The sequence below is a fragment of the Perca fluviatilis genome, chromosome 24 (assembly GCF_010015445.1).
Source record: "Perca fluviatilis chromosome 24, GENO_Pfluv_1.0, whole genome shotgun sequence".
In the NCBI taxonomy this organism is placed as follows: Eukaryota; Metazoa; Chordata; class Actinopteri; order Perciformes; family Percidae; genus Perca; species Perca fluviatilis.
In genome coordinates this window covers 4,248,334-4,263,026 of record NC_053135.1, presented here as the reverse complement: position 1 = coordinate 4,263,026, position 14,693 = coordinate 4,248,334, and the positions used below count along the sequence as shown (strand labels likewise).

At 42.2% G+C, this 14,693-nt stretch overlaps 1 protein-coding gene across 8 annotated transcripts; it reads right to left on the bottom strand.

Moving 5' to 3' along the window:
• Window positions 1–2,353: 2,353 nt before the first annotated feature.
• ical1 (islet cell autoantigen 1-like) lies at window positions 2,354–14,597 on the bottom strand. 8 transcript variants are annotated; one of them, XM_039793393.1, is made up of 17 exons: window positions 14,474–14,597; window positions 13,565–13,597; window positions 13,302–13,476; window positions 8,909–8,981; window positions 7,819–7,942; window positions 7,435–7,633; window positions 7,206–7,331; window positions 6,919–7,017; window positions 6,682–6,767; window positions 6,339–6,389; window positions 6,097–6,146; window positions 5,361–5,405; window positions 4,970–5,194; window positions 4,161–4,466; window positions 3,970–4,065; window positions 2,719–2,834; window positions 2,626–2,669 (listed from the first exon to the last, which is right to left on the bottom strand). In XM_039793393.1, the coding sequence occupies exons 2-16, from the start codon at window positions 13,570–13,572 to the stop codon at window positions 2,719–2,721; spliced, it is 1,779 nt and encodes a 592-aa protein (XP_039649327.1). In that variant the 5' UTR covers window positions 13,573–13,597; window positions 14,474–14,597; the 3' UTR covers window positions 2,626–2,669. The 8 variants fall into 8 exon arrangements, with proteins under 8 accessions (XP_039649325.1, XP_039649329.1, XP_039649328.1 ...); XM_039793392.1 differs by having other exon boundaries at window positions 2,628–2,667; window positions 2,705–2,834; XM_039793391.1 differs by having other exon boundaries at window positions 2,354–2,834.
• Between the last annotated feature and the right edge of the window lie 96 nt (window positions 14,598–14,693).

The window sequence follows — 14,693 nt, the reverse complement described above, 5'->3', positions numbered from 1 at the left end:
ATGTTCTGATCGGTGGTTTTTAGACATCCGTTTACCAAAAAAAAGTAGTTTGAAAGAGCAGATTCATACATGTAGAAATACAGATTTATTTCAGATATCAACTTTTTCTTTTTCAAAGTGGATAAACAACATTTTGGAACAAGGCTGTACACAAGAATTACTCAACACAATGATTCTGTTTGCTTGTCCAGTTTATTGGAAACAGAACTGCCAAGTTGTCATTTGTTAAACCCCTCGAGTGAAATAAAAAGGCATAGTTGAATTAAATAAAAGCATTTGTGATTGACTTGAGACGTACATTCTTTGTTTAAAGTGTGTAAATCAAGAGTAAACAGTTCAATACATGTGACAGAAACACTAATACAGCAGTTTCCCTTGTGACCACTGCACATGGATTGGAGCAGCAGTAGCAAAACAAAAGCAGAGATAATAATATGCAGCTTGTATAAAAAGTGTTTTTCAGTTTTTTTCCCATGATGCACTTCGATCACCTTAGCTCCACTGAGCGAGATTTCTACAGGCACACAAATGTCGTAACTGAGGATTTTGTTTCAGTTGGTGCACATGGACTTGATACGCACATCTTAACAACCGACATGTATTTTCCTTAAAATACATTTTAGAAAACAGACTCTACATCTTCATTTTGCAACTTTTCACTAAACCAATTCGTAAACATGGAAAAAAAAAAGTCATTCTTGGTCATTTTTTTCCAGTCAAACACAAATAACAGTGGGAATTAAATCCACATAAGGTCATTTAGAAATCTATTTTATGACACGGTAACAGTTCTCCAGTGTTGAATCTTTTCCCATAAAACAATAATATATTGTTATAATATATCAATGTATTGTTATAATAAGCATAATATCGAAAATTCATCGAATTCTCAAAATACACAACACACAAAGTTAAAAATAGATTTTACAGTGATATTTTAAGTTTATCAGTGTACTGCACAACAAAAGCATCTGATTTTGCATACAGTGATATCACCTGAAAATAAATACATTTGAATGCATCTTAGGCGCCGTTATTTGCAGATTTATAGGACTTAAATAGCCCAACCACCCCAAAATAATCTAATTCTGTGTCCTACTTTAAAACCTTCTTCAAAAGAAAATGAATAAAAAACAAATATTTTATCCTTGATGCATTTTTTCTTGGCCTTGGACTTGTGATTGTGGAATCTTGACGACAGATGGGAGTGAAAATAATTTCAAGTGTGTCCTATTTTTACCCACATTCATTCAGAGCCAGTAGAATCTGGGATGAAGGTGGACGGATAAACACAAAGAGGCTGTTTGGTGTCACAAAACCCACAAAGAAACTGACTCTAGTTGAGGCTTACAGTAGAACGGCAGCATCGGTCCTCTCCAGAGACCAGTCGGCAGTCACATTTCAGTGTTGCTTAGACCATTAGACAGAAAACAGAGAATTAACACTAACATTATTTATGAAAGTGGTGGAGTTGTAAGGATCCAGAGTTTGGAGGTCTGTATCACAAGCAAGTTCTACTTTGGATTACCTGGCTTCACTGAGCCTAACATCAGTGATCTTGGCTCAAATGTTCCATTTCAATGTTTACTGAGCTGAAATTACAATGGGGGCTTTTAGCCATCCTCTGGTCAAACTTTCAATTTGCCCAATACTTTAACGTGTATGATCAAATAGCTTACCTAATGACAGCTGCAGGAAGGGGCTCACTCTGCTTCAAATTCTGCTGTTCTTTTTGGCTTTCTAACCACTGCCGCTTTCAGTACAGCCTCAAATAGCTGCTAGCATGGCTCTAAACTCTTGTTTCCTAACAAAAGTATATTTGAATTACAATCATCAACTCACTGAGTTAGGTCACACAGATGGCTGGATAACCCGATAATCTTGCGTGGTGATACAGGCCTCTGGTGCAGCTTGAGCTTCAACTGATGTTTTTGTGTGCAAATACAGGCTCAGGGTCCCATCTTATCTCATACATACATAATGTCCAGTATATATATATATATATATATATAGATATATATATAGATATATATATATATTACAGTCTTCATTTATACATGACAATCATGTGCTACAATGTTTAAACAACATTAAGCAGTAAATAGAGATTTGTTTTATATCCTGGGTCCCCTGTGATGTGTACCCACAGCAAACGGACACACGCCCAAACAAACGCAAACACAGAAAAAACGCACAGCGCCAGTCCAAAATAGACCTGTAACCTAAACATCCTCTCCGCTTGACAGAAGCTGCAATGACTGAAAGGAAACACAGACCACAGGTCTGCTGTGTGTATATGAGTGAGTAGCTCCACGTGTAGTGTTAACAGTCATTTACAAAGCTGCAGAGAGCGTTTAACAATCGTCTCAACCAACTGTTTTATTTTTTTCTTTTGCAGTGTAAAATAACACCTGCCAGTGTAACACAAATATGTATTAGCATGTGTGGATATGCACCCATCTCTTCTGGTAACAGAAACGCAGGCGCATTTGTGTGTGCATCAACGTGTGCGTGTGTTTTTTCACTGAGATGAAAACTTGCACACACACACACACACACACACACACACACACACACACACACACACACACACACACACACACACACACACACACACACACACACACACACACACACACACACACACACACACACACACACACACACCTCTTCAGGCGTTGAGTAGCTCATCCGCCGCGCAGACACACACACACCTCTTCAGGCGTTGAGCAGCTCATCCGGGGAGCGTCCAATGGCGTCGGGGTTGGAGAGGGGGTCAAGGTCTGCAAACAGGTTGAACCAGGCAGACATGTCTTTGGATCCACCTGGAGTAGCTGCGCGCACAAACGCACACATTTCGTAAGAAGAAAGTTTACGTTTAGCAACTGGTGTGTGGTGATTAGATGAATTGTGACCTTTGTCTGCAATATGTGTAGGGACTTATCTGTAGCTTCTTCTAAAAAAATAAAATAAAATGACCAGAATCGCATGTTTCTTCATTTTACCCCTTTACTGAACGAAGTGCACATTTTATACGTGAACAAACGTACTGCATCACTAGTTAACATCGTTCTGTGTTAATGAAGATTCTCGCTCGCCTTTCTACTTTATTTGCTCGATGGTGTTTTAAGCCTCCAACGTCGCCTTACAGGCAGCTAACCCTCACCTTAACCATTGCCGCGCTGCCTGGAAGGCGATGTTGGGGGCTAAAAACACCAAACACCACTTTATTTGTACAACTTTCCCCTGTCGCCTGCAGCTATAGAGAACATGTCGCTGTTGCCCTGTGGCCTGTATGAGTAACTGCAGCAATAAACTCTTTTTTTTACTGTATGCTTTTAATTAAGTCATTAACTGCATTACTTAATAACTATATGAGATTCTGTACCATGAACTCTAGATACAACATCATGTACAACTACCATGATGAGGATGATACACAGTGTCAAATATCCGATACGGATTCCAAGATGGCAGCGCCCTGTGTAACTTGTAGGTATGAATTGTTGTCCTTGTTTTTGGACCACTTTGGCTTTTTAAATGAAGATTTCAATCACTCGTATTACAGCAATTCCTTACTATGTCCGTTTCACTGCCTGTTGGTAGTGGAATCGGTCTTGTTGTTTGCTAACGTGGCTAGCGTTGCTAACTCGGCCAGTGATACCATAGCAACAGCTTTCCGTGTGGTGTCCATGTTTTTCTCCGATTCGACGGCCGCAAAACATACCAGAACGCTTGAAGTGTGGAAGTGACGTCATATCCGAGGTCCGAGTCGGTTCGTTGGGAATAATAGAACGCGACCATATTATATCAGCTGGTATTTTGCTTAGAAGGTGCATATTCCTAAAACAATTTCGATGTAATAAAACTACCACAGCAAACCTGGGTGTAATATTCCAGGAATAATGTACACGACAGGTTCACAAAACCACAAGTAGAGGCAAGAGCGCAGATAGTGAAAGAGCATACCATTTGGTGCTGAACTTGGAGCCGGCTGAGCCGATTGGGTCTGACCAGGAGGAGGCTGCAGGGGCGGAGCTTGGAACATAGGTGGGGTTGCCCAGCCTAGAAGACAAAGCGGGGTTAAGCAGAGTAATGGAAGTGATGGGTCAGTGTGCTGCAGTGAGCTCACCCCTCCAGCAGAGGGCAGTGTAGCTGACCTGTAGAGCTCAGACTGTGATCCAGCAGATGGGAGGGCAGGAAGCCTGTGGGGCTGGGGGGGTTTGAGGGCAGACGTGCCGCTGACGGTCCACTGCTTGCTGCTCCCGTGCTCGGTGGAGGGCTGCTGGGAGGCTCAAACAGCCCAAAAGCATCCTGCCACTCTCTGCTGAACTCGTCGCTGGCCCCCCCGTCCGGGCTGAGGAGGTCTTTTAGAAAAGCCATGTCGCCCCGTTCGCCATCTTCCTCTTCCGGTCTCAGCCCTGTCCCAGCAGGGTGGGGTGGACCACCTGAGAGCAGAGCCCCACCTAGAGGGAAGGGAGAAAGACAGGAGGGGTGCTGTATTAGACCATCCCAGCTGATTCTGAAAGGTTATAAACCGAGATTCAGAATACATCAATGAAAATGATTCACTTGCATAATTTTCATTCGTCTTCTATTTACAGACACGAGGGACTGAAATTTCCAAAAGGTGTAAGAAAAACCTGTTACTTTAAGCAGATCACATCTTAACAATAGAAATACAGCTGCCCTAACCTCACTGTAAAATGGTGAAAGAAGGGAGTCTCAGAAGTGAAGAAGATGCTTGACTGTTTATCCTAAATGACAAGTGAAGGAAACAAAGCCTCTCACACCAGACATGCAGACTGAATCCAGATCCAAAGTGCAAAAGGAAGAAGAGTTCATATCCCAAGTAAGGGGAATTTGTGCCACAACCAAGCAAAGTGAAACAGGAAAGCAGAGAACCAGCGAGGCAGCCTGAAGTCAGAATTCACAGGTAGAAGAAACAGGAGACAGCAGGCCAGTTTACCGGTGGCAGGCAGCTGTGGCTGGAGGCTTCCGAAGCCCCAGAGCTCATTCGGGTCTCCGCCCTGAGCAGGAGGCAGGAGCTGGGGCTGGAGAGGGACATTCGCTGCAGCTGGGAGCTGTGACTGTGGCAGACTACAGGCCATGAGCATCAGGTCGTCATGAGAGTCCGCCGACAGTCCTCGGAGGTTGTGCAGGGCTGAGATAGGTGGGGTGGTGTTTTGGTGCACTAAGATCATAAAGCCAACAGGCATCCAGTCCACAGTCAGCAACAACAATCCCAGTTTACACATCCGTGCTATTTACACAAGTGTTAAGTGCTGGCTATGGAAAATGCCAAGCAATACCATCTCTGTAGAGGTTCTCAACACACACAAACACACACACACACTTACCACTGTCGCTGGTTTGGCTCTGTCCATCACTGCTGTGGGTGGGGTCTGGAAGGGACATCACACCACAAACCGCAGGTTGACACTCAATGTTTTGACAATGTGACATTAACAGAAATATACAGCCCAAATAACATGCATGCAGTCAAAATGTGGATTCTTAGAGGACATTATTTGTCTGTAATTGTTGACCCCATTTTCTGTTCTACATTATTTTATCTGTTGTATTTTAAATACTATAAAAAGTGTAATAAAACATTTTATAAATATATCAACCACTTCATCACTGCCACCACGATAGTATTCCCTGTCCTTTCTTTCACCCAGTAGTAAGTCAATAGTAAAACGAAATAGCCTTTGCATCATTTTCACTGTTCACCTTGTACCTCTAATCAAGTCAACGGTTGTGTAAAATACTGTTCATTTAAAAAAGATCTATAGCTTTCATAACATTGTACAGTAAAGACAATCAATATGTTAGGGACTCTTGCAGAATTGCTTCTGGACACATCGTTTCATGTCTGATATTTGCGCTTACGATACACAAAACTCTCTTAGCATGGTGCAATCACTCGCTACATGTGATGTCTTCACAGGTTGTGTGTCTCTCTGTCCAATTCCTCCTCTGTCCAGAAGAATGACCAGGCTCAGTCAATTTGAGGATCATCGTTATTTTTCAAGGACTGTGCCAGATTAACTAAGAAACTCTGTGTTTAAGCCTACAGGGGGCAGCACATACCTGCACCAGAGGCACTTCCTGATGGCTTGTCGTCATCCAAGGACACCAGACTGAGGAAGGAGGAAGGGGGGGAAAAAAAGAGAATTATCTAGCTGGCAAGACACGGTTTTGCTATTTTTAGCGATGCAGTAGCCTGTATTTGATTTAGAGCTGCAGTCTCAGGTTCACTATTCTAAAGCCCTCAGCTACCACATGGATCACTACTGATCATCATGTATAAAAGCTGCCACACACACACTTACTTGTGAGTGAACATGGGCATGACATTGGCCTTGTGTTGGATGAAGACATAGCTGAGGTGATAGTGTGCAAAAAATACAGACAGGACAGAGCAGACCGTGAAGGGAAATTATAGAGATGGAAAATGCCTGACAACAAAGGAGTGTGAGAGTGAGAGTGAGTGTGAGTGTGTGTGTGTGTGTGCGCGTGAATAAGGACAGGGCAGAAGAGAGTAGTGGCTTGAAAACAGAGACACATGACATGGCAGGATACGCGAAAATGTGTTAGAACTGGGTTTAAGAACACACAACATACTACATAGGATTTCATTTTACTTGTCATTTCAGTGTGTGTGTGTTTTCTCACTTGTCTGTGTTGCTCTGTAGAGCCTTCTCCTTCTTATCCTCTTGTTTTTGTGTGTCTGTTATTTCCTCCAGTGGATCACGCAGGTCCTATAGGAGGGAAAAATATAGTTAAATATAACATAAAGACATGTATTAACAGATATCTTCAGCTGAGAGGACTGCTATAAATACAGTATTCATACTGTCTTGTTGCTGTCCAAGTGGGACTGCACACTGGTGTCTCCTAAATTTGAAGTACCTTGAGTGTGGTGAATTGGTATGGTACATGTCCCTGAAAGGCCTCATGGATTCCCGACATGGTGTGGGCCGTCTTCTCCCAGAAGTGCAGCAGAGTGGTCTGCCATAACAGGAAAGAAAGACATATTGAATAAATGGCAAAGACTAGCAAGCCGATAGACAGATCAGGATACTTGATAGGAGCACTGGTGACTCTTTGCAAATAAACAGCTGATTACTCTCTCCGATTACTCCCTTCTGAAGCATACTACACATTGGCAATTTAAGCATGGGCTAACAGAGACACACCTGGTAGGTACAGAGGGAGTGGGAAAGCATGTTGCAGCGGCTTGCTCCCAGCATGTCAACCTTTTGACACACATCGTTCTTCAGCTTCTCAAACTGGCTCTTTGTCCCTCTGACCTGGGTTTGGACCTGGCAACAGAGAAAAAACAAGACAATGAACATACATACACTCATACTTTAAGTTTAGAGCGACATCGCGCACCGTGATACACCCAAACAGGCATCTTCTGACCTTGCGGAACTTTTCCAGCTGTTTGTAGGTGTCTGGGTCCAGTTCCTGGGAAACATCTTTCATCCAGAGCAGAGCTCCTCTGTACTCGGTGCGAGCCTTCTCCATACGACTGACTGTCAGCAGCGTGTCAGCGATGGCTCGCCGCCTGAACGTCTCCACTTCCTGGTGCAAACGCCGCAGTGGCGGGCAAAGTGCCATCCTTTGGAAAAAGGCAGATACAATTTCATTTAAAAAGAAAAAGAAAAAGGTATTTAGAAAAATATTTCAGAGCAAAAACAAGCAGGCAGCGCACTTATTCCCTTCAGAGTTGAAGATAGTTTAGAATGCACCGTATATGTGTCACTTTAACACATGATCATTGCTTCGGTATTTTCCGCTACTGACCTCTGCTTGGCCGAGGTGCACAGGGCCTTGCTGGTGGCGTCCATCATGTTGCCAGCTTTTGTGCGATCGTGTTCTGCCTGGAAGCGCAGGAACAGCCCGAGCTCGTTCTCCTCCTGAGACAAGCCTGGAGAAAGAGCTCGACAGTTCAAGTCCCACATGTACACAAAGGACAAAATGGCTCAAAGAACAAAACAAAATGAGAATATAGACTGTTAATGGAAATCTTTATTAGCTTTATTAAATCCCCTGAACCCAGAGGCACCGGTTGATTTAAGTGAGTGATGTCATTACATAGCTGACTTCCTCCTACCATGACTGTGGTGGCCAGGACACCATTTAAAACTTATTTTGAGAAGTGAATACCAGGACTACTAAGGCTAATATGATGGTAAAATCCTTCTCATGAACCATCTTGAGCTTTAGAAGGGTTTTGCAGATTTTGCTGCTATTATATCCAACAAATCTTAAACCCTAAAAATATACATTTGTTGATGTTGCTGTACTACAGGCAAAAAGGACTATAGCTCTCATCTGGAAGAAAATATAGGCACCTACAATTGGTGCTTGGGTCAAGACTATGGCGCAATGTAAGTCTATGGAGAGGCTGACATATATAGTGAGAGACAAATTGGGGGTGTATGAGAAAATCCGGACGCCATTTGACCGGTTTGTAAAAGAAGAAGACATAGGGGAGCTGCTATACTGCTATCATGTCATACTGTCATATAATTAGAGCTTTGTTTTTTGATTGTTGTAGTATGGGCATAGGTTGAAAGAGACATTTTGTTGTGGGTTGGGAAGGGGGTGGTTATTAAAAATTGTAATTGCGATGAAAAATTAATAAAAACATTGTTAAAAAAAAAAAAAAATAAGAAGTGTTGTGCAAAAGCATTGTACGTGTACATTTATTGTTATATTGTTAGGAAACGGCCTAAATGTGTCATATCTGGGACCAAAACAGCAACATGATCACAAACACAAAAAAATGCCTCTTGACTAATCGGACATGTAACGTCTGAAATAACTACCCCCTATTGTTAGTCGGCGAAGAGATACCATGTTAAAAGGTGTAGTCTGGGCTGTCACTCACGTGTGATCCTGTGCTGGTACTTCTCGATGACCTTCAGCAGCTCTGTGCACGTGTACTGAACAGAGCGGAAAAACTGCAGAGACAAACGGGCCGATTAGAATACTTCACACACAAAATAGGTTACTATGAAAGTCTCATCTCGAGACCTTTTCTCAGAACAGTTCCATTTTAAAGCATTGTGTAGTTTGGAGATTTCTGCCACTTGTACGCCACTACAACCTCTCACCTAATTAAAACCTATTTTTTTCTCTTTATGCTTTCTGTCTGGCAGTCAGCCCCCTCTCCTCCCATCTGGCAGACAACAACAGTGATTGAATGAGGAGTTTGTATCGTAGCAACACAAGGCCACTCCTGTACTGCTGTCTGATAGAAAGGCAAGATTGAAGCATAAAGGGGTCACCTCGCCTTTAAATATTACATCAGATTTATAAAGAGCTTTTCTTTTCTCTCTCTTTTTTTAAAGATTATTTTTGGGGCCTTTTTTCCATTTAATAGATAGTGACAGTGGATAGACAGGAAAGGTGGAAGAGAAAGATGGGGGATGAGACGCAGCAAGGGGCCGCAAGTCGGACTCAAACCCGGGCCGCTGCAGAGGACTCAGCCTACATGGGGCGCACGCTCTTACTGGGTGAGCTAGAGGTCACCCCTATAAAGAGCTTTTCAAAGTCCTCAAAAACGGTTTACCGGTACATAGTAGGATACAAATAGAAACGCCTTTTAGAGACTGCTAGGGAGGGACATGTCTAGGAGACATCTCAATATGGCGGACAGAGTGGGGTTCAGTAAAAGCAACCTCTTTTCAGTTACAGCTCATCTTCTCCTCTTTATCCTGGTAAAGGCGCTCGTATTGTTTATGCTGACTCACTGTAACGACTTACAGGAACACTTTAATAGTACTATTGTCATAACCTGTTTTTCCTACTGTGACAAGTCAAAATGTCTGCTAGAAAAAAAGACCTACTAAATGGCAGCTAAGCCAAATGTAAGAGGAGCTGGGCCACACGCAATCTTCAGAACACAGAATTTTCCACAGATTTTAAAGTGCTCATATTATGCTAATTTTAGAGGTTATATCAGAATAGGGTTACATGATTTAATTTTCAAAAAACATTTTTATTGTACTGCACATTGCTGCAGCTCCTCTTTTCACCCTGTGTGTTGAGCTCTCTGTTTTAGCTACAGATTGAGACATCTCACTTCTGTTCCATCTTTGTTGGGAGTTGCACATGCGCAGTAGATAGGTAAGGACTACTAGCCAGTCAGAAGCAGAGTATGAGGGCATGCCACGCTAGCAGCTAGGCTAGCATTATAACGTGTGTTACAAAGTGACCATGTTTGTCTCTGAAGTGAAGGCTGGACTACAATAGAGCTGTTTGGAGCAGTTTGTGAGCAGTGTTTTCTGTTGGAGATGGTAAGTCCCTTTGGGGGGGATTTGGGGCTTTTTCACTTTGTAAACAGATTACATGCTAATTAAAAAATATAAACATAATTAACACATCTCTACTGTACAATAAAATAAAAAATAAAAAAAACAGTTGGCTACATTCAGCAGATATTCATTTTGCAGCACTAAAAGCTGAAGAAAAAAAATCTGCAGATTCTGTTTGGGTCTGACATGGATGTTACTTCATAACTTTGTCCTACACACGTGATTCAGAGGAACTCCCTATTAGAATGCTGTAGGTCGACCTGGAAAATGTTCAATGGTTTCTGCCTGTCTGCATGTAGGGTTAAAGCTAAGCTAACGACAGAGCAACAGCTCCTCTCAGACTTTTTCAGTGGAAACGTATAAAGAAGAGTAGAGTGCTGTCCACTTCTTCTCCCTGCACCCAGGCAGACTTAAGACTGTAGGAGAGCAGAGGGAGGAGGTCAATTTGCAGTTACTGATTAACTGTAGAATAAACAGTCACTGCCTTCATTCTGTCTGCCTCAGCAGTGGCCAAACACCTGGCTGTGTCAGATCTCTGGCTGACTGTGTATAGGCCACCGCTCCTGCACGACACACTACTTTTTAATGTTTATTAGTGAAATGATCATCTCGATTCACCGAGATCATCGAGTTTATCTAATGGCAGCTGCTCTGTCTGAGTCACAGCAATATGGCAGGGGGGGGGGAAACAGAGGCAGAGGGAGGTCAACATCCACGCCTGCATTTGTGCACACACATCTCTACATTCAGTTGTTATTCAAATTGAGATTTTCTGTAAGTTTCCTTCATCACCCAGACAAAGAAAAAAAAAAAAAAAAAAAAGACAGTGATGAAAGATAAAGGATATAACAAAATAATGATTCAATAAGGAGACAAGAAATTGAAAATAGTACTTTTGCTTGAAAAAATGATACACAAATGTAAGCTTTCAAAAGCGTATAGCAAACATTGACAAAATCTGATCTGATGTTTCATTCAAGTAGCTCACGAGTCAAAAAAGCGAACGCAGCAGAGATGAAATTTGAACATACGATGAGGCAATGTCATGATAAAAACCAGATAAAACAAGGTTAACTGTAAGGCTGCCGTTCAGAAGCGGCTCCAAATCTAATCTGCCCTGGTGGTTTTAGTGCTCTGCTGCTCCACAGATGGCGGAGACAAAAATCTGATCTGAATTTACTCTCTGTAAATGTCCCAAGTGTGGGATCTCTGTATGTGGTTCTGCTTCTGCCAGTCTTTCCCCTCTTTTCTGAGTTTGTCTCCATCTCTCTGGGGAAGAATGGAGGCACAAAGACAACAGGAGGACAGAAGAGGCCTGATCTTGTTCCAGAGCAAACAAAAGCCTCACAGTGTGTCTCGAGCTGCTCAGTGTAACTCTACCACGTCCCTGTCTCACAGGACCAGACAGTCAGACAGCCTGTCACAGCTACCGTAAATGCCAGTCAGGTTTCAGCCAATCCAAACTGTGCGTTCTCATGTGTTGCACCGGTGAGACATGACTGAGAGGCAAAGGAACAAACGGTGCCCTCTTTTGACATCATTTTCCACAGCTGTGATGTGGTGTGACACATCTCACCCATAATTAGAACTCTTATAATTAGACAGCAAGAAAAGCTCTCTGCAAACAATGGACAACTTGTACAAACAATACCGCTGATTTTCTGAAAAACCTCTCTTTGTGTTCATTCTGCAGACACATAATCCTTTACAACGACACACAATAAAAGTTACCAAAATATCTCACAAGGAACATTTTGTTTTTAGGAGCATATGCTGCAGAAATGGATGACAGACACAAGTGTGAATTTAAAAAAAAAAACGTTCAGTGGATCTATACAACTTAACTACCAATGGGTAACGGTAAAATGCTGCTTACACATTGATGCATCATTATTATAACAATCTAATAATGTTGTGTGTAATAATATATCAGCCACAGAGGGACATGTTTATTTAAGTAGGACTTTGAATGCAGGGCCTTTACTTGCAATGGAGAGGTGGCATGGAGTGCAAGCTTTAGCTGCTCAGCCACCATTGGTAAATAGGTGAGGTAAGGTTGGGCAGAAAGGAGCTATATAAATGCAGTCCACTCATACGAGAAGGTTCTGAGAAAGAAATATCTTTGTAAAGCGTTTGGTATCATTATACTTTACTGCTGTGCTTTCAACTCAAGCTATGCTTTAGTAGCAGAATGGAATACTCTCCCGCAGTTATCGAATAGAAAAGGACAAATAATGATGCTTAGTAAAGGGCCACAAGAGGTAGAAAGCCCTTGGAAATGATGACCCAATGGCAGATAGAGTGGGGAGTCTTTACAGGAGAACAAAAGCAATAGTCAGAAGGAACATTTACATGACTACTGTTCACCTATCCAATGGATAACAATAGGTTCAGCATGACGGATTGGTGGAAGAACACATAAAATAAATCTTATGGTTTTGCTACTAAAAATCATGTACGGTTTAATACAGGGGTCTTCTATGTTTTTTAGGCCATGGACCCCTTAGCTGAAAGAAAGACAGAGCAGGGACCCCCTACTAGATATTATATCAAATTGAGCTGCATATTAAATTGGGCCTACAATAACGTGTATTGCGGGCCTACAGCTTTTACACATACCTTTTATGATGCATTGAATACTAAGCTATTAAAATAATAATAACTGACATATTCATATATTTATACATCATGTTTTAATGTAGCACAGTTTCTGTGGATGTCTACCTTACCTACAGGCCAGTAAGCATCTCTTATGTTATCATCAATGTTGTGTACATTTAAAAACGATGTATCTTGGCTAATAATATGATGGACTCATGTGACATATTTTAACTTTTGGAAAACCATTTTTTTTTTTATGATTAAAGAATAACTTAGTGCCCCTGCAGTAACTCTGAGGACTGCATAAGGGGTCCCCGACCCTCTATTGAAGATCTCTGCTTTAGTTCATCTCTCCTCTCCTACCTCAAGCTTGGCATCCAGGTCAGCGTCTGAGGCCACGACGTACTCGTCCTCCTTCTTGCCCGTGGCTTTGATGAGGACCTGCTTGGTCTTCCAGAACTTCTTCTGCATGCGAGCCATGACCGAGCTGTCCTCAGCCAGCAGAGCCCGGCCACCGCTCAGCGTGTCCCCTGCAAACCTGGAGCCCAGACATAACAACATATCATCGTAATAATAATGGTATTGATGTTAAGTTATGTGTAGCTGAACATGGATTTTACACATACCCGTCCATCACTGGATATCAGCCTTTATCTCTTCTGAAAAACAAAAGAAATATAGAGATGATGTTTACACAGAGGACGAAGAAGGATAAAAGCATGAGGATTACAAAAATGGAATAAAAGTATAAAATAATATAGTAACTGATCAAAGACTGCCCATTTGGCATTCATATGTTTTCCTTGTTTATGGTCCTCACACAGAAAGACATGGCCAGGCATTTGTACGTGATTGAAGACTGCAGACTTTGTTAGCTAGATAAGATTTAGTGTAAAACTGACTCAAAGTGACTGTCTAATGTCAGTGACAGCCATGCTCTAACAATGAATGAAAAAGACTAACTGGAAAAAAAAATGAACTGCTGCTGGTTTTTCCTGTTGAATTTCGCTTGGATACATACAAGGCATGTTCCCCCCACAGGTGTTCCCAAAAAAAAAAATATGTATTTATAGGGGGGTAAAAAAAAAAAAATGTTGGGGGGAAAAAAAACAAGGGGGGCGAAAAGCAAAAAGCTAATCTAACAGTGTTGTTGGAGCAGAGATCACCTGCTACTTCAGGGAGTCAAATCGAGAGCCAGCTGGCTGAAGAGCAGGTGTTCAGTTACAAGAAAGGCTGCCTTGATGGCAAGGAAAGAAAAAGCAAAAAAGGTACGTGTCATTCTGACATGTATCGATACTATAAAATAAATTGATGACAAGGATGAAAAGTAGAAAGAAACCTAACGGTAGTCGGAAAAACCCTGCCAGAAAGCGCCAGTGAAAGAGCTGGTGTGCTAGCAGCAGTTTAGCTCGTAGCAAATGTCGTGGCAAGAACAGTAACGTTAATGCCTCGGAAACATTTGACTAAGCGGCAATTCAACAAGCCCGGTTTTTCTAGTATAGTCAGATCATTTAAGAAGGGGAATATACCTTTACCTTGCTTTTAGTTTTGTGCAGCACTCTGAGCATCTATGCTGAGCAGCTCGGCTAGCCTCCTCTGCCAATAACTGCCAACATAATGTGAGTCAGAGAAACAGGATATGCAAAATACCTTTAGCGCTGTTTGGACACAAGGGGTCGCTGGTGATCGGGCCACGCCGAAGATCGTCTATTCAAATGAGGAGCCGCTCACAGCTAATGGCTGCAAAAGTGGATA